This window comes from Pocillopora verrucosa, chromosome 4 (genome assembly GCF_036669915.1).
Source record: "Pocillopora verrucosa isolate sample1 chromosome 4, ASM3666991v2, whole genome shotgun sequence".
Taxonomy (NCBI): Eukaryota; Metazoa; Cnidaria; class Anthozoa; order Scleractinia; family Pocilloporidae; genus Pocillopora; species Pocillopora verrucosa.
In genome coordinates, this window is record NC_089315.1 from 28,155,926 (window position 1) to 28,176,336 (window position 20,411).

General features: G+C 37.8%; 2 protein-coding genes across 4 annotated transcripts; both read right to left on the reverse strand.

The window, feature by feature from the left end:
- Positions 1–933: 933 nt before the first annotated feature.
- On the reverse strand, positions 934–9,353 carry LOC131769486 (protein mono-ADP-ribosyltransferase TIPARP-like). The gene is made up of 6 exons (XM_066166034.1): positions 9,222–9,353; positions 8,002–8,068; positions 7,417–7,494; positions 6,955–7,060; positions 6,182–6,349; positions 934–3,679 (listed from the first exon to the last, which is right to left on the reverse strand). The coding sequence occupies exons 2-6, from the start codon at positions 8,009–8,011 to the stop codon at positions 3,262–3,264; spliced, it is 780 nt and encodes a 259-aa protein (XP_066022131.1). The 5' UTR covers positions 8,012–8,068; positions 9,222–9,353; the 3' UTR covers positions 934–3,261.
- A 616-nt stretch (positions 9,354–9,969) lies between these two features.
- LOC131785184 (protein mono-ADP-ribosyltransferase TIPARP-like) lies at positions 9,970–16,725 on the reverse strand. Of its 3 annotated transcripts, none has more exons than XM_066166099.1 (6): positions 15,794–16,725; positions 15,027–15,183; positions 13,856–14,042; positions 13,184–13,392; positions 12,714–12,881; positions 9,970–12,033 (listed from the first exon to the last, which is right to left on the reverse strand). In XM_066166099.1, the coding sequence occupies exons 1-6, from the start codon at positions 16,605–16,607 to the stop codon at positions 11,604–11,606; spliced, it is 1,965 nt and encodes a 654-aa protein (XP_066022196.1). In that variant the 5' UTR covers positions 16,608–16,725; the 3' UTR covers positions 9,970–11,603. The 3 variants fall into 3 exon arrangements, with proteins under 3 accessions (XP_066022196.1, XP_066022195.1, XP_066022197.1); XM_066166098.1 differs by having other exon boundaries at positions 13,184–13,395; XM_066166100.1 differs by lacking the exon at positions 12,714–12,881 and having other exon boundaries at positions 13,184–13,395.
- Between the last annotated feature and the right edge of the window lie 3,686 nt (positions 16,726–20,411).

The window sequence follows — 20,411 nt, forward strand, 5'->3', positions numbered from 1 at the left end:
ACTGATAGTCTGGATGCGAACATAAAATAAAACAAACGAGAAAGGAAGTCGTGGTTTTTGATGAATTGTGAGTTTCCTGTCCATGCTCGAAGAAATAGAGGAACAGCTCTCATTGTAGCATAGTTTTCTTTGTTGTTGTCCACTGTACACGGTCTGTTAGTCGTGACTTCGATCGAGCCAAACATTTTTCGTCCGGTCGGCTTCCGCTCAGTCAGTATGAAGTACTACGTAATCTGCATTGCAGTTACCGAGTACAGAATCACGAAATCTCATATTCTATCATTTCGACTATTATAATCTGTGAAAAAGACATTCTTACCTTTGTTAGACCACTATAACCGGTGTGTTTCTGCTTCAAAATCCCTTCAAGGTACGTTTGAGAGGTTGGAGATGCTGACATTGTAGTTGTTGGTGGTTGCAGCGTGGTTACCTGGGAAACTGTAGAATAACCACCACGAGCAGTGGGTCCATTGTAGTTGAGAACTGTGCCAACATTGCTTGAGAAGGTAGTTGCATTGGTGCTAGCAATACCCAATCTTAATACAGCGGTAGCTGAGTAGCTAATTCTGTTGCAGGCAGGTAGCCTCGGCCTAAATGCTGTGCTGAGTTGGTATGGGAATTTTGAGCACTTAAGTGGTTCGGCTGGGATCGAGTGAATCTTTCGTGAGTTATAACAAGCAAACTGTGTCCCAAACAAAACCCGGAACAAACCTTGTATCCAGGCCTACAACTTCTCACACAAACCACCAAGGGATTCCAAAACAACAACCCATCACATCTTGTAATGTATACGAAACAGGTGCAGTTAGTGGCTCATCAGCAAGTAAAAGCTCGACAAACACAAATAAAGAAAAAAGGAAAAAGGCCTGCATGATCATGTGATGTAAAAGTGCATTCACTGAGCCTTTTAAGGGTCGAACTCCTTTATTCCTCGTTTTCATGCATTACTGACTTTACAAATGTTTACAGAAAAGAAACGCCTAGCTCTAAAATCTTTTGCCTAATTTTATTACCGTGCAGCCAGCTCTGTTTTCCATCAGGAAACAGTCCTGGTTGCTCTATCTACTCGATACAGCACCGCAGATGGAAGTCTGTTACGACTAAACGCCTCTACGAAGAAACGCTGCACTCAATCGCAGGAATGCGGTGTTTATTGGAAGATTAAGCGGCGGAACAAGTACGGCACAACGCAGTAATCCTTACCGGCCATACACAGTTTGTGGACACATAACTTGCAAGAGAATTTCGATTCCATCTCAGCAAAAAAAAGCGAAAGGTTAAAAATTTGTAGGCCAGTCCTGACCATGGTGTTAAATCCATTAAATGAGGTAGAAATGAATTTTTAGCGTGAGACCGTTGTAAATTAACAACGAAAGTTTGTTTTAGGACGAACAAAAAAATAACTGCAAGAGAATCTTCTATTTCTTCCTCTACTCAGAATATGTTTAATTTTGCTGAAATTTGTGGACTTTTTATAACAAAAATGATGATTTTGTTACGTCTTAAAACAACACCATCTAATTTGGGTGGATGTGATATTTGCTCGACAATTGTCTTTTTTTTTGCTGTTATTCGTTTCAACTTTTGAATCTTTTTCAGATTATAACTCATGCGTAAATGAATAAAACCTTAATCGTTTAAAACATACGGAAGATGATTTAGCGCGTGTAGTAGGTTTTTTATTTCTGCTGGCCAAAGGATAAATGTTCGGCATTGGCCTCAAGGAAGGGGGAAAAGATGCTTCGAGATATGCCTAATTTCTTTAAGTCTAACTCCTAAGAACTGCAGGGTTCAACTGATCTAAGAAGAAAAAGACTTCTGCGTGCTAATTGCCGACTCGATTTGGATTCCAGCGCATAAGCCATGGGAAACTTTGTGAGCGTAAAAAGCTGACATTTACTTCGTAGGGAAATTATGGTCAAACCATTAACACACATTCAGACATCGGTATACCAAACCTTCAACGCACCACTTATTGTTATTACACAATAAAAAAAAAATTGAAATACATATTTTGACAGGCCTCCATCACCCTTAGTGGTTTTCAGAGGGGTCCACTGAAGAAAAGAAAAACTAAATGTTTATAAAACTTCAATAAAATTATAACAAGACTAGGCCTCAGACGTTATTACCTTTTCCATCATTAACTCTCGTTGAAAGTTTAGACCATAACGTATGACCTCCTTCCGGCAAACTTCGAATAAAATGCAAATTATGGATTTCTTTTGGAGCTTACAACTTTAAAGCGCGGCAATACAGCAAAAGATTTTCCCCAATTTTCAAACCTTACATTAACTACGATGAAAGCGTTTGTTTAAAATTGAAGTCAAGATGAAAACGGGTATTACAGAAGATGAAACATAAAAATGACACATTTCAAGTAGCAAACAGCGAGTTGTTCGTAAATATTTTTCCTGCGCGTTGCAAAAATAGTGAAGGATAATAAACACAATAGCCCCCGTTTTGGCCCCAAAATGTGCTCCTATATTTGTCTTTGGACATCATCTGTTCCTCAAAATGAGCTTACAGTTGTCCAGATCTCTCTGGAACTGATCAGATTATCAAAAGCAACAGATTTTTGAAAGCACCTTTAAGAAACATTTGGTCAAGAGATTTGTAAACATCAATTCAAGAGGTGAACACTTTACTATTACAAGAACACTTTAAGGTACCTTTTGAGCTGAATTTTTGCTAACTGGCTATTTTAAAATATTTTTACTTTTTCAAATACTTGACTTCTCATGATGATATTTCTCATGATGATATTTTTCATACTGAATAATCAATTATAAATTACTCTGTTTTTCTCTCTCTTTTTGGCTCACAATGTAAACTACTAAGTCCACAAGTAATTTTGGCAGCTATTTAATTATTTATTTATAAATTTAAAGAAAGCGAGAAAACTTTTGAGTCTGTAAAACATGTTTCGACAGAAACTTCTGTCATCTTCAGTTAATTACTGTGCAAAGCGTTGAAAGTTGAATTATATAGTAAGTAGAACAATGCTAATTAAGATGAAAAGTGACAACAAGAAGACAGGTAAGGCATGAAAGTGTGAGAATTAAAAAGACAGTTTTAGATTTACATGGTGTAGTTGTTGATACACCATGTAAATCTAAAACTATGTTTTACAGACTCAAAAGTTTTCTCACTTTCTTTAAATTCTTTACTTGCCTGCTAATATCAAGACCCTTTATTTATAGATGCGCTTGTGACCGACTTTCTACCGTAGTTTGATGCATCTGACTTTGATGCCTAAAACTATTTCAAATGATATTTAATTAAATACGAAGGATAGCACTGTTCGTTATCAAAAATTACAAAGATCTTCGGTGAATTTTCGTCGTTAACGCAAGAATCGTACAAATCACCTGCCAGATTCCTCGGATCCTTCAATGGTGGTCGACGAAATTCTTCCTCTCCACGAATAAATTCTCCAGTCAACACTTTTACCAGAAACATGTATCTCGTTTTGTAACCCTTAGTTTTGCTGAAGTCATTGCTGTAAGATGCGTCCACAGCGAAATAGCTTCCTTGCCCATACCTTGTCCCGTTTTTCCCATACACTCTGTGGTCAAAGTTGCGTGTGCAGATGGCATCAATAACATCTGGTGTTGTACCATGGAACAGCCACCTTTCACGCATAGGTTTACGTTGCTCTCTCATTTCTTGGCACTTTCTGGATGAAGAAGTGAAAAGAAAAAAAGCTTAGCTAATTACAGTCTACGTTCGAAAACAACACTTTTTTGGCCCGCACTGATTAAATTTTATCCAAGCGGCGGAAATAACCCGTAAGACTAACTTTATGAGTTAGTTCATGCCCACATCTTAAAGGGCATGTAAACCCAAAAATACATGTTTTTCTTATACTATGTAAAAAGTGGCGTAGAAAACGAATTTGAAATTGGTTTTGTCCAATTCGACTTATTTTAGGAGAAAATCGGCATTTTCAACTGAAATTCCATTTCCGATAAAAACAATAGCGAGAAGTCGTGACGTAAGCGGTGGAACCAAAATATTGCGCAACACATATTCCCCAGTATAACTGGTGTGGGAGTTCGTGTAAGTAGCGGTAGTTCAGAAGATGTTTTTTAAGAAGATAGCGACTCGAATGCCTTAAGTTTAGTACATGACAGCGCTGGGGATAATCCAGAATCTTCAGGAGAGTCTGGGCCACGTCCTTAACAATATGAGCCGCGTAGGGTTCACCGAAGCGATCCGCACGAAGACAGTACAGAACATGTAGACAGCGATGCGACCGTCTCGGAAACTCAGACTGGTATTTAATTTACTCTGTGATTTATTTGTATTTAACATGAAAATGCAATAAAGCGAGGGTACAATCTAAAGGAATGCAACATAATTTTTTTTAACTTGAGCTTCTGAAATTGTTTTATATAAAATTATCAAAGGTGCGAGTGTGGAACTTGTCAACCAATGCCGACAACTCATGAAAGTGTTTGTTGTAAGGAAATCGAGCAATTGTGGCAAAATGGCCTGAAACCCAGATAAGTTGTATCACTGAGCATCCAGGTTTTCAGTCAATTTGCCTCGATTTCTGGGTGCTGGAGACGGCCAAGTACGCGTACAGGCAGCAGCAAAGCACAGATAATCACACCGGAAACGACTAAGCTAAATATTTTCTGTTTCATCTGTTTTGCTACATTTTGAGATCGATTTACTTGAGTTGTTTCTGCCATTAATTTAATAATACAGTACTAGAGCTAGTTGTTTTTCGCTTCTTTCCTGGCAGGAAATTTCGCTAAATTGCCTACAGATAGCTTGTTCGTTGGTGTTGGGGATATCTCGGCAAACACTTTAGGGTCGCTGTGCTATCTTGTGCGGTAAACAATATCCTTCATCTCAGAAGCATTTCCATCGATAAACAAGTTGTATCATGTACATTTCCTTGTGTGGCCTTCATAATTATCCAACCCTGTTTGTGTTTGCTTCGATTTGAAATATTGAAAAGATGGTTTTGCAAGCTGAAATCAGGATATTTTAAGTTGTACTCAAAATGATGAATATTGTCCTACTGACCTTTGAATGTATTTTCACCGCTGTGAAAACCGTGACACAAATTCTTCTGCTGTTTCTCTGCAGGGTTTCTCAAAGGAAGCACCAAGCGGGGCTCGCTTGGATTTTCTTATAGAACATAAGGGTTGATTATGGGATCCTGTATAGAATTCTTTGTATCGAACCGACAAAATTCCAGATCACGTTATTACACACTGGTATCAACGAATTCTCTTTCTTTGATACGTGTTTCGAATTCAGGCAAAGGTTCAGACATGTCAGTGTCTTTTACGGGCTCAGCGCTGGCTCCCAAACAACTGGCTTCCCCATAATATTTCATTAGATGAGAAAAAAGATGTTTTTAGAGAACCAATAAAGCTATTGTTGTTTAATTAACGAAACGTTTTCGTGTAAATCGATTTTGTACTTTCTCTGTTGACCTCTAACTTTTGAAGAGCTCAACTTCTTTCTCAGTTCGGTCGGCCACTTCCGAATCCTCGTCGTCTGCCGACTGTATGGGTCGTTTTTATACTTCCGAATAATTTGCTTCTGGTGAGGCCTGAATCGTCGGTACATCACCAGGAAGAAAAATGACTGCTACAAACAACAGAACGTTCGAACGGCTCGAAGAAATCGGCTATTTTCACTTGAACAAATTTCACAAATTGTCGCTTCAAATTTGCGTCATTTGGGAATATTTGCATTGTATGCCCAGTTTTGTTTGAATCAGTATAAAACTGGACGACACAACGCTTCACCATTACGAAAAAATCGAATATATTGAAGCAAACTGTAAGTAAAAAAATCATGAGGAGACCAGCAAACAACGGCTGTAGAAAAGACTCCTTCGTGCCTCACGCGATTATAAAACGAGACTTTGGAGGGTCCACCCGTGACGTCACAGGAAAGATGGCGCCATTCAAGATGGCGAATGTTTCGAATTTGGAAGAGCTTTTACAAAGTGAAAATGGACTTTTGAGAATAAACGAATGGTACCGTTGGTGTACTTGATATATTTACTAAACATCTATGTGAAAAGAAAATGAACGTTTTTTGGGTTTACATGCCCTTTAAGCTCCTCTTTTACACTACGCAGAATTAATCACGAACAGGTTGCGGTGTACATATTATTTTTCACTCCCATTAGCCCTTCCTCAGCAATTACCTTTCGTATTTCTGTAATAAATGACCATTTGTTATTTTTTCCACCATCACTATAGAGGCCTGGCGTCTCGGCATCGTTTTGTGAAAGCGCTCACTCACAGTTCGGTATTCTTCGGTGTCCTTTTTCAGGTTAGTTCTTTCAACGGCTATTACCTGACCTTTCGGATTGCTGCAATGATAACAAAGGCGAGGAAACATGGATGGGTGTGGTTAGACGGGATCCAGAGCTCTTGAGTCCTACTGAAAGCATTCAAAGTAATACTTAGTACGATGTCTAAACGTTTATCAGAAACGAATCTTAAGTTGACAAATAAAGCATTTTCCATGCCCCCACACATGAACCCCCTTCGTCAAGGACGATTATATAAACTAAAATCGATACAGGAACAAGTCAAGGATTTCAACGGCGAACAATTCAGCCTGCGTCAAATTCTCAGTCAGTCGCGGAATGAAAACAATGAATGATATCTGCATCGCTTGCAGCCGCAAAAGTCTTGCGAAGGTGCTGTAAGTTGCTTTAGTTGAGTTCATGGAGATTTGATGGATAAGCCACAATGCTGAACAGACCATCCACTTACATGGAGACCATCAATTATTAAAAATCATCATTGTCATCATCATCATCACCCTTATTGTGTTTCGGCTTTTCATCAATCGAAAGCCTAGTTCTGTCCCGGGACCGCTTACAAAAGAGCAATGTCTCTTTCAGTGACTTAAAAAAAAAAAAAAAATTGGTTACTCTCCCTAATTAGAGCGAAGTCTGCGTTCACTCACCTCATTGCAGTCTGTGGTGCTGAATTCGAAGTAGACATTGGTCTTCTTCTGACAAGCCGAACCACTTGGACTTCTGGATCTACACTCCTTTGGTTCATAAGTGTACCTTCAAAATGTATTACGTAAGCGTCTGGCGTCTCGGCATCGTTTTGTAAATGTATTACGTCTTCATGACCTTCTCGGTGTCAAACGGTCAGAATCAACTAGTAGCTGGTATTTGTATTTATCCACAATTGTAAGGAAATAATTTTAATCCTAATTACTTGACTCGATTTTTTTCTTGACCCGTTTTGTAAAAATTTATATCAAAGAAGAAAAACATTTAGTTTACAATTCAATGTCAAGGAGGAAGTTTAACATTTGTTAGCCAAAAGCTGCAGTACCTACTATACAGCGGCCTTCAGTACCTCCATACATCTACTGCTTATGTTTCCCAAAATATATTTAAAAGATTTTACTCACCATCACCCCACGCAGCTTTGAGTACAACACTTATTAACCCCACAGCCACGGTAGCTGCCATAGTCGCTAAAGCGAATGCTGAAATGTAATGTTATAACTTTTTGTACCAGTTTCACAGTTCAGAGCTTAAAAAGAGTAATAGAAATGGCCTATGTATTCTCAAAAACAAACGATGTCTCTGGTTGTTATTTCTTTTATTAAAAAATAAATGTTGTAATGTCGGGTTTTTGAAAGGTTGGGGAGGAAGGAGTGGGAGACATGATTTGGCAGGTGTCCAATGAATCCTATGAGGTAAAGGTAGGCGAAGAAAAAATCTTATACAGATGGAGGGCATGAAGATTTTAACGACCTTCTATCCTTCCAACTTTTAGATTTCTTAGATGACTGAGCGACTTTAACATTGCAAAGATCCTACATGTCTACTCTGGCAAAATTCTAAAACCACAATGATAAATTCTGCCTATCACATGTAGACCTATTATTTTAAAAAGTGATAGCTAATTAAAAAAAAAAAAAACAGCTACAAAAACAAAGCAACAACAACAGAAAAACAATATACTTCCAACTATCACCATTTTGACATACTTGCTGGCATCTTTTAATCAACTGACGTTAGATCTGGTGTACTTCGCAGTCTTCAAAATTCTAAAAGCTACATAAAGACAGTATAACTTTAACAAATGAAGTAGTTATGAGAACAGCCAGTAGAAAAAAATACAATTTAAGTAGAGTGTTTGTTTTAGGGTATTAAAATATGATAGATTAAAAAAATATATATTCAGAGGCGAAAATTTAAACAGAGGAATGGGGAAAATTTTAAAACCTGGCAAACTGCAGGCAGTGATTGCATTCATGTTGTTTACAGAAGAATATACAAGCAAGCTTCCAAAGCATAATTTGCCGCTATAACCTCTGCGTGCCAAAAAAAGAAGAAAATAAATAAATAAAAATAAAAATAGGTAAATTTAGGGCGGCAAACTTCTCAGCGCGTCTGAACTTTGAGCAACGAAGAAAACAATTTGATGCAATCACAGCAGGAAACAGGGTAATTACACCCTTTTGAACAGGCTGTAACCCAAAGTTAACAACTGTTTTTTTTTACAAGCTTACAGATAATGATAAGTAAACAAACAAACGAATGAATAAAGGTCTAACGGATCAAAAATTGCGCGAACAAACGTTCCCTTCTTGAACGGATTCCGAGAAATCCCTTCTGTATTGATGTCATTGCGACGAAAAAATGTAATTAGTAGAAAAGTTAGTTAAAAAGAAAAAAAATGAAACAACAAATGCGTATAGATTCAATATCAATGGTTTTACTGTGGCAGCCAGATTTCGCGGATTCATGGATTACTACATAACGTTGATAATTTCCTTTTCTTCTTCTTTTTTTAATTGTTATTATTAATATCATTTTTTTCAGTTTAAAAAGTGTAAGGGCGCAAATTGAATTAAGGTAGTAGGTGACAGTCAGTCTGAAGAAAATACTTGACATCATATGCATTAGTGAGGATAATATTTCATCTTGTATTTTTCCTGTTCATTTTCGCTTTATTTTTTCCTCTGTTTGTTTTCCCCTTTTTTAACCTTCTCCACTATTTTGTTTGGTAACTTATTTGATAAGTTTTCAAATGCGGTTTCAAAAGATTCAAAACCCCATGCCTTGGAAACAACATGGGATCGTTTCTGACGCCACTTTCGTACAACACTGAATCAAACAAATGGAGAATGAGACGGATCGATTGAGAAAATCGACCCGTTTACGGGCTAATATTTCTTAACAAAAAAAGGTAACAATGATTTACCTCACTTAATGGCGTGCAGCAAGAATCTGTGGGAAATATGTGTAGGTTAAAGCAACTGAGTTCGTACGTTGTTGATCTGCTTTCCGAGAATCGATTCCGTGTGCGTTGTGGTAGTTGGATTTACAGCGTATCATTGTTTAGAGCGAGGTCACTGGTTTAGAGCGAGGTCACTGTCTGAAAGTAACCAATGGGTGAAATCATTCAGATAAGTGACACTCGTCATGTGATATTCATATGACTGCCTCCGGCCGATCGCATGAACACTGAGACATTGATGTAACGCAAAAGTCACGGGGAAAACCACCTTTACATAATGATATGAAAGAAGTAAAAATTGAATGTATAACCTCGGCCAATAACTTGTTTTCGCTCCAGTGCAGCGAAAACACACATACAGAGTTTTTTCGTTTTAATCTTTGGGGGAAGGGAGCAAAAAGTGTTTTCACATGTTAGCCGATTTCAGCCGTCTCTTAGAATTACTCATTATTTGTTTTCTCAGACAGAGCTGAGGCACTTGACCTGGTAATGAAGAACGGTTCACAATGCATAGCAGCGCACTGTGGGTTATCATACCTGCAAGCAAATATACACCTGCAAATAGTAATTTGAATTTTCTGCACAATTTTGGACCTTGACTTACGAAATCCATTCTACAGGTATATAAAACATCGAATCAGCGTAATATTGACAGTGAGATATTACCATCAACAACAATTACTAAACTTCCGGCAAAATTATATTTGATCGCAATGATAACAGAGCAAACATTCCTATAACAACGCCGCCCAGCTTATTGACTGAAAACCTTATTTAGAGCCTTTAATCTACTTTGTACTCTTAAGTATGTATTTTTCTTTTAAGGAATGAATGTATTTTTCTTTTAAGGAATGAAAACATTCTGTCAATTTATTCATAGGAAATTATGACAATGGTCAGTCCAAAATAGCATTATGGTGAAGAATTTCAGCACGTGTGTTGTAGATCTTTTGACATGCGCGAGGATCAATATCCAGACAGTAACTGACTCGTTCCACTGGTCGCTGTACTTTTGTTGGAGGAAATTTCAAACAGTCTTGTACAGTTGAAACTCTTTATGTTGCTTCTCTTGATGGCTCAAATGACTTGTTAGCTCGGGGTGTAACACATCATCTACAGGAAAGTGTCGGTTTCCAGCTTATAGAGGTGGCAAGTAGCAAGCTGTCAATATTTGACCAACGTCACTATTTCTCATTGTACTAACGAATCACGTTGAGTTACATATAACAGTTCCCGCATACTAAGTATGTACCTTCGGTTTGTTTACTCTTTCTAAAACGACTTTCTAACTAAATTTCATACTTTTCCGGTTAAGATCGGCCAAAACGAAAACAAGATTGATAATATAAAAATTATAAAGAAACCGTTGCGTAGATTAGAATTTCAATTGAAAAGATAACGAAAGAGAAAAAAACCCTAGAAGCTTGTTGCCTAACAACAGAATAAACAGTGAATTTGAGGGAGAAAGGGCGTACCCTAAGTACCCCTCTAAGAGAACTGTTTGCCGTTCATGTAAGTCAACTGATTATAAATTTAGTACGTAAGATGAAAGGTACAATTACATAAATCTCCTTATAGAAAGAGGTGTTGTACGTGCTAAATTAATAATTAAGACTTACTTTCTTGATCGAGGAATCGACATGAAATTGGCCTAAAAAACACGCCTGAAAAGAACCAAAAGTATAAGAAGTAGCAATTTCCAGGAATTCCGGTACGAGATTAACTTTTTCCATATAAAATTACTCTCTTGTTCATCAACCAAATCATCTTGATTAAAGTATATCTTACCACAAGATAATTGAAATACCTCACGCCGAGTTTTAATCACCGTAGAATTGTACATCCCCTTTCATGTCGAACTCGCGATTGGCTAATATGCGTCAATCACAAACAGCTTAGCACAAGCTTTTGTGGACTTAAATGGCTAGTTTCTCTCAGAAAGAAAAGGTAACAGTTACTCTACTTACACAGTAAAACATCATTGAAATAAGAACTTATCAACTGCTTAAAATATGTTTTTTAACTGAATAGTTTGTATCAATATGTTATTCCCATTCATATTCCCAACACCAAAGTAATGAAGCTCTTACAATGCTTCTAAATAAGATGTGTAGTAATGAGGCTCTAATAATGCTTCCAAATAACATGTGCAGAAATGAAGCTCTTGTAATGCTTCTAAATAAGATGTGTGGTAATGAAGCTTTTATAATGCTTCTCAATAAGATGTGTAATAATGAAGCTCTTGTAATGCTTCTAAATAAGATGTGTAGTAATAAAGCTCTTATAGCGCTTCTCAATAAGATGTGTAAAAATGAAGCTCTAATGTTTTGACTTTGTTACCAAAAACTATAGCAGCTGATACTGAATTAGATAAGAAGGATAGCATTGTTCGTCATTAAATATGACAAAGATCTTTGGTTGATTTTCGTCGTCGACGCATGAATCGTACAAATCGCTGGCAGGATTGCTTGGATCTTTCAGAGGTGGTCGACGAAAATCTTGCATTCCGAGCTTAGATTCCCCCGTCAAAACTCTTACTAAGAACATGAATCTCGTCTTATCTCCACCTGGATCGCTGTAGTCATTACTGTAGGAAGCGTCTACAGCAAAATAGCTCCCCTCTCCATAAATTGTCCCATTCTTTCCTCGCAATCTGTGATCAAAGTTCTGCTTGCAGATGGCATCAACGACATCTGATGAAGTACCATGGAATAGCAATTTTTCTATCTGATTGTCCCTTTTTGCTTTCAGTTTCCTTTTGATTCTTTTCCGCTTACTAGATGAAGAAATGATTAAAGCAGGGTTAATCAATGAACGTTTACAATGGAAAATGTTGAGGGGCTATTTAATTCCTAGGCGTGTGCTCAAACAGCACAGATCATATACTCATTTGAGAAAACTATAATTACATAAGGTCATCTTCATCGTTCGCTGTCTTATACCGGATCATCATCGGCAACAGATAAAAATGGTCTGTTTAATTTCTTGAGCCCCGTATAAAATAATTAGGAAAATTGCAAAACTGAGCCTTGGCTCCGAAATCTAAAACAAGAAATTTGTCCATGCAATCAATGTGCTTTCGTTTTGCGGCAATTTTACTTGTAATCATTAAAAGAGTGAAATGTTCAAAAAGCCCTTCCGCGGTCCAAGGTATACATTATGAAGAATGCTTTGCAGGGCAGTGTGAAAAAGATCACACGGCTTTTTGACGTCACTTATTTTAAAAAAAAATTATTTTCCACCCTTAAACTTTTTTTCCATTTTCTTCTTTTTTTTTGAGTTTTTGTAAGGCTCCGATTTTAAGGGACCAGACTTCACTTAGATCTAATTAAAACATGACAAAAAACTAAATCATTGTGAAGTCAGCTTCAGATATATGATGTGCAGTCGTCCTTTGTAAGTTCTGCACATACCTATCCCTCTCTATATACAGTATTAACCGTTTTATAAGTTCACCTTTCGTATCTCTCATATAACTCTTCGTTCCAAATTTCTTCCACCATCACAATGTAGGGCTGGTCTTCTGGTAATGTTTCGCGAAAACGTTGACTCGCAGTTCGGTATTTTTCGCAGTTCTCTTTCAAACGAGTCCGTTCAAAATCTTTAGCCTTGCCTCTCGGATAACTAAAAAAGTAATAAAAACGGAACATATTAAAGGAACACGAAAGGCCATACGCTTAAGATTGAGACGAGAGGACGCAGGTGTATTCCTTTAAGAAACATCAAATCGTGATGTTTAACAGGTATGCAGGCTCATTACCTGATGGTGATGACCTCACCACTCAACGAATCCCAAAACCCCTTACATCAGATTACAATCATGACTGCAACGCTTCAAGTTAATTGAGCCAAGCGAGTCCCTCCATCTCTGATTACATATACATTAGTAAGTGATAATAACAACAGCACAATCCACGTTCACTTACCTCTTTGTGGCGCGATAAGCTGGTTTTGAAACAAACACAGGTCTTCTTCTTACGAACCGCCTGGTCTGGAACTTTGGGTCGATATTTATTTGGTGCATAGGCATTTCGTAGAATGTTAGAATGTAATTGTGAGGACCACTTCGAAAGGGATAGAAGCCTTCTCCATTTAAATAGGCAGCCTCTATCTGTTCTTGCTTTGTCCCAGACGACTGCTAAAAGAGTAGAAAAAGAACTCTAGGTCTGTCTTAACTCAGGCTCTTGTCTTGGTTCAGTTTGCAAACAACTTAATGCCACATGCATAAATATCGCGAGTCCAAAGTTGTATACACGAGCCAGTTGTTCGTCTGTCATTTAACCCTGTTATTTATTGACTTATTTATTGCATTAGCACACTTTAACAAGAGGTCAGTTGCCCAGCCAGTATCCCAATTTTTATCTCATTAGCAAGAAGCCAGTGGCCATAGTGTTATGGTTGTTTTATGTACAGTCCTTTTCAGGGACCACTTGAAGATCAGACCACACGATCAGACCCTATCAAACAAAAACTTTCGCCAATTTTCAAGTACAAGCATTTTGTTATGAAAAACCCTCCTGGCCCAACTGAGAAACAAAATGACGGTAAAGCCACTCGAATAATACTATAACAGGATATTTCGCCCGACTGTTACTTACCATCGTTTCAGTGTATTTCTTCCAACCATCGTTGTCTGCCCAATACCAGACCCACTGTGTGGATGACTTGTTGTTTGGCTCCTGTATGTAAGATGGTGTTGAGCATCGACGGAGCAAGAACTGGGCAGAGGGGGGCGAGCGCATGGACATCTCCTCGAAATGAACTGTCACCTGTGATGATGACGCACTAGGAAGAAGAAGAAAAAACGGTATTACTCCAACGACAACGGAGCGATCGTTTCAAATTATGATAAAGATAATGAAAAATAATTTGCCTGGGCCTCGAGGTGAGACAGTGTTGAAAAAGAAACAAACATGTTACTTTCACGCAGCGAAGACATGAGATACAAAAAAAAGCTAACCGGAACTTATTGAATCCCGTTGGAATATTTCGGCTAAATCGCTCTTTAATCTGTTGGAGAGTCTGTGATTTCACAACATTGAGCAGTATGGCGTCGCTTTGAGCAATTGGTTACGTAGTTCAATGTTGTACAACCCCTAAAGGTTCAAAAAACTGATGAGGGCCGAGCGATTTAGCCGAAATATTTCCACTCAAATAAATAAATACAAGTCATATTCTATCAAACATTATGGTGTTGAAATACGTTTCTAGAAATGAGCTCTTGCATAATCTTTCCATTACTTTTATGAACCTCTTATAAATAAATGGTTTGACCCCTGAGAAAAAATTCGTATGTATCTTCTGATTATCCGCTGCAGAGTAATCCTAAAGAGGACTGTTGTCATTTGTAGCTAATAAAATTTAGACAACTTGGTGGAAGTCTTCACCTAACTCTAGGAAGAACATTATCAGAGTCAAGGAACCGCTTTAAGCGCTCAGGTTGTTGAAACATTTGTCGCTACTAAGGACAGTCCTTCTCAGGAACTACTCTTACCTGGAATATCAGAGTACAAGATCAAACCTTCTTAAGTTTAGAACCCGACTGAAATAATTTTTGTTCAAAATTTTGACTTTTTCATGGTTAAATACTAACATTTCAAAGCCGTTCAATATCAACGTTTACCAGTTATCATTGTTGCATGCTGATAAATAATACATGCGGAATCCTGTTATCGCAATTCTTGCATTCCCCACAGCTCAACTCAAAACTGTTATTATAAACAGTGAGATTCTCACTCTTGCTCTTCCTGTCTAACCTCAGTGACTTACCTCAACGCAGTATCGGTAAGGTTCAATGTAACTTGCAGATTATTCACGTCACAGTAGAGCTTTTCCAAAGCTACATCGTCAGAAGGGCCGAAGTTCTTCCACAAATAGGAATCTTCTTCTTTGAACTGCCAAAAGTAAGGAAAGGACTCACCACCAGCTGCAAAGAAAAGGGTTTGAAAAGAGGTCACAACTTCTGAGTGGGTAATAATTTCAAAGAGAGATCAAATAACATTTAGCAACTAGAACTTTGTTGATACTCATCCTAGAATCCCTTGATTTGGGGATCCGTGTGATAACCCCTGAGCTAGTTACAATGCCTTCCGCAACTAATCTCTATCACACCGTACAATAACTACGGGGATGTGGAAAATGAAGGAAATAAAAAAAGTTGAACAAAAATTGAAAGAAATGAAGGTGATAAGCTCTTTAAAGAATCCTCATCGAGGTTTCAGTTAGTTAGTCACTCATCAAATGGAAAAGTATTCAGTCAGTCTCTCATTGTGTTAGTCAGTTTACCAGCACAGTCAGACAACCAGTCGTTCAGTCTCTCAATGAGTGGATCAGCCAACCAGTCATTAAGTCATTCAGTCGACTGGTGGCTTGTCTGACTAGTCACTTACCCACAAAGTCCACCAGTCAGTGGGTCAGTCATGCAGTTAGTAAGTCGATTGGTCGCTTAGATCGTCAGGGAGCCAGTCAAGATGTTAGTGCGGTCAGGTGGTCTGTCACTCCTAAATAATCAATTGGCAGTCGGTTGCATATCCTACCGTCGCTCGATCCCGTAAAAATCTTGCTGAAGGAAATCGGTTTATTCTGGAGCAAAGCATCTAGATTCATCAGGATTTGCCTTATGTCTCCAAAGATGACCATCACAACTGAACAGAAGAGGCAGGTGCATATAATGAATAAATTTCCAATCGTCACCCAGACGCAATTTAAAACAATGGCCGCTACCACAAACATGACCCAGATCTTTATGAACACAGCTGCCACGCAATCAGCGGACGAACGTCTGCTCAAACGATCCAGTTTACCTTGAATGATTCTTACGTGGTAACTGCAGACGGTAAACGTAGAATGGAAGAGCTCTTTGGCCTCTTTAACGGCGCTAGAAACCCTGTCACAAACATTTCTTGCGCCATGTTTTTTCCAGTGGAAGACTATTATCATTATGCTACACAAACAACACAGTTGCGAAAAACTTCTCAAATCAATCCTCAAATTTAAGGCCCAGTCTGAAGCGAATAGCGTAGTGGACCTAAGGCAATATACGGCAACTTTCATGGATCCCATAAAGATTTTCAAGCCGTAGTAGATGACGTACATTGCGCCTTTCACTATTATTGTAATAGTGAAAAGAGCAAGGGAAATCAATAGTCCCCACAAAAACCAGAAGCAAGGTCGAAAATAAAATATGCACTCGACTGCAACACTAATCATGAACAATAAGGCGACAATTTTTATCGCCGCAACCACCGTGTAACACGTCGAAGAACGTCCACCGAAGTGATCCATCTTGTTGAGAATCATCTTTGTTTTGTTACGGATGTAGTGTATCATCGAAACATGATTTAAAGGCATCTTGCGTCGAAAATTTAGCTCAATATCAGCAATAGGAATCGTGTATCTGCTAAGTTTCTTTCGCTGTTTCGAAAGGTCCTGTGGATATATTTCTCTTTATAATCTACAATGTAACGCAAAGGAACTGGCCAAGGAATAAAGGCACTATTGATTGCGTGTGAAACAAAAGCATTAGCTGATGACATTTTGATATCCGGCATTAATTTATTTATCTTCTCATATTTATTCGCCCTCATCTGGTAGGGTCAGATACATTATGCCGGCATAATTTTGAGCATAATACTATGGATGGAGCATCAAGCATAATGCCGGCATAATAGGTATTTTTTTCTGCAAAAATATTAAAAAGCAATGAAAAACCATAGAATGCTCGCTTATGCTTCAGTTCAATAAGAGATAGAAACATTCGCGATGGCTAGGTTCATTGAACTTGAACTGAAAAAGGTGTAGAAAAGATATGTAAATAAGATATTTCTTTTGCTAACAAGCTGTAAGACTAACAAGAAGTAAGGCATGAGCTTTCTAGTATTTGTGCTTCTCACTTGGAGAGACCAAGAGATCGTTTTATTATACAGTTGTTATTAAAACATGTTGAATACAATAAAAATCAGGTGAGCATAATACTATATTTTTCGAGCATAATTTCGGGCATAATACTAGGTTTTTTTGGGTGACGCTCAAAAGCATAATACTCGAATTTTCGAGCATAATGTATCTGACCCTATCATCTGGCGTACTTTAGGTTTAGTGACATTTCTGACATATGCACGGATTTTCACACTCTCGCGCAGCTCGGAATGTTAGGAATGCTAGGATAATATCCGAGCATTTCTAAAAAGTACTTACAGTTGAGGCCGCATGCGTCCCCTCATGAACTTATAACTGCTGATGGAGATTTAGTCACTTGAATTGTGAGGAAGAAAACAAAGGGATTACTGAATTACGATGAGGACGATTCTTAAGGATCAGTGGCCTTTTTTAATGATGAGGCACGGTGTGAGACAAAGAGGCAAATCACAATAATGATTCTTGAATAATACACTTTCCAAAGTTGATCAAGCATAGCCAACCAAGTCTATGTGGATTCATCGAACACAATCTTCAATAATTTCATAACGCAAAACTACTGTTATGGTATTCAACTGCATAAACATAGGTACTCTAAGCCGTGTCAATAATTATTGGAAGCAAAAATTCGAATGATATTAGTGAAAAAAACATTTTCCCCACCCCACTCCTGTTGGGAAAATATTGCCACTTTCTTGGAATTCTTGCATTCGTTTTCATGATTACGTACAGTTTCAAAACGTGACGGAAAGTTTCTTGATGGAGAGAGTGTTCAATGTTTTCTGCAATAGTGGCGGATTCTCGCCCTCGTCTCCATGGAATTTCAATTCCAAACAACTATTTCAATTTAAAAAATATTATACGAGCACCATGACTGGTAAAAAACCTACCTTTCCACAACAGGATTGTTTGTGAGAATTAGAAAATGATTGTATTTCGGATAAGTTTTCACATTTTCATCTTTGCTCGAAGTGTGGTTCGAGAATTGTCTTGTAATTATGAGTTATCAAGTACTGGAATAATTGTCTCGTGATTCTGGAGATGCGCGCGCTCTGATGGGTCGAAAAATGGGGCATATCTCGCTATAATCACCTAACTTGATTGTAGCAGGGACGCTAAATTTCATAATGGCTGCCTCGCGTTTTGTCCATGTCACCCAGTAAGCGATAAACGGGGTAACACTTTTCATTTTTTGCCTATTGAAGAAACCCTTTAAATTCTAGTGGAGACCGGCTGCTTATCTTGATACGAGTAGTTAAAATTATTGTAATCAACGACGAGGATTTACAACAGAATTCGGAAGCACCTGAGCAATTATATTACTGACAATTATTCAATAATTGAATCTGGGAAAGGATAACGCTCAAAAAGTCAGCTTTAGAAACTCCTCGCAGTGGCCAATTTACGTTATTAGCTTAGTCAGAGATAACACCAAATTATCTTGTTACATCCTCCAGCTACGCAGCACCACAGTTTCTTTGGAAACTTGCCCTCTTCACTAATTCTCTTAAAAGTAATATACCAAAGCAGTAGCACCTAGTTCCTCATAAGGGTTTGAGAATCACTTTTGAATATCAGTTCACAGAACAACAAACAAGTAATGAATTAACAGCGTTTTATTATTACTTGCTACACAGTGTTGCATGATTACAATAGCACTACCATGTCAGTCGTATCGTTGTTGAATGAAAACAAAAATTTCAGCTTTTATCAAGTAGTTTACTATTGAGAATCCCTCAGTAGCATTATTTGTCATTAATCATATGTTACAAGCTAAAGCTGAGTCGCCTTTTGTCAGTCTCTAAAAATGTTAAAATCCTTTATGTATTACAGTAGTTAACATTAAATTATAAAATCACAATTTTTTGCCCTTTTCAGGTTGCTAAAATAGCTTACGAATTCTGATTTAATAACCAAATTGTGGAAACTAAAGTAAACTACAACATTTGGCCAAGTAAATAACGCGTACTGACTCATTTTCGCTGTCACACCAAATTCATGCTAAGTTTGACCACCGCACACAAAATATGTCCTTCCCGACTCTCCTTGTGAGAGTTGGAAAGGACAGAGTTGTTTGGTAACATGGCCTTGGACTTACTACGAGCAAAAAGGTATAGCTAAGGCCTAAGTTGCGAGTTTTCGAAGTTTTTTTGAGAAGAATATAATGACTCAAGTTCTCACGTATTGACGAAATAATTCTTAAATTGGACTACACTATGTAAAATGAAGGTTTGAAATAAATTGCGCCTTCTGATTAATTTCTTACTATTCCCGTGCAAATTTTACGATACCTTTGAAAATTTTGTTAATCTTAAAAAAAAGAAAGTAAGAAAGACATAAAAGTTGAAACATTTTCCTTTGCCACTATATGCGTCCTAACTTTTAGTCGACCACGATTATCCGCAGCTTGCCTGAAAGATGTACTTTCTAGAAAGTGTACCGAGACCATTGCAAATTGAGTGGTTGAAGCGGAAAGTTACAGATTGGACGTTATTGTTCTCAACCAATTGAATCCTTTCAGACGCATCTAATCAGACTCATACTGAATGACATACTCTAGGTAGTGCTGATCGATGTCAAAGACAATAAACATCGTTGGCTCCGACTCGTTATCCACACGAGTCATAATAGCGGGCAGTAACTCGATTTGACTTCGGCGGCGGTCTTCGATAGCTGGGGCCACCCATTACATACGAACCTGCTAGGACTTTGTAAAGGTAATCACATGATTTCGAGAGCAATTTGGAATAAATAAGCACGAGTAAATTTTTTTAAAGACTAACAAAATTTGTGTTGACAATTTGTGGTCTTTGAAAAAATTAACAAGTGCTTGTTTATTACAAATTGCACCAGAAAAATCATGTGATTACGAGTTAATAATATACATGGAAAAATACGACAAGACTTATCATAATTAAACATAAGCAAAGCGCGCGCGTCAAGTGCAAAAATAAGTTATTCAAACCTTGCGTTCGGTCAAAAAAAACCACGTACGATCAAAACTAAATTATGCAATGATATCTTCACATCTTTAAGGTGCAAAAAAGTTCAAAGTCCGGCTAAACAGTTCCAGGAATTGTTCAGTCTGTGTCCGAATCACTTTCGATGAAATGGAATCGTCGTTTCCGAGGTTTAACCATGTTTGTTTTTAATTTCGGCGTTTTATCGCTCGAGCAAAGTGTTAAGCTGGTTCAGCTCGTAATTTTCGATTTCCTCGGCAATTCCCTTCTCTAAACA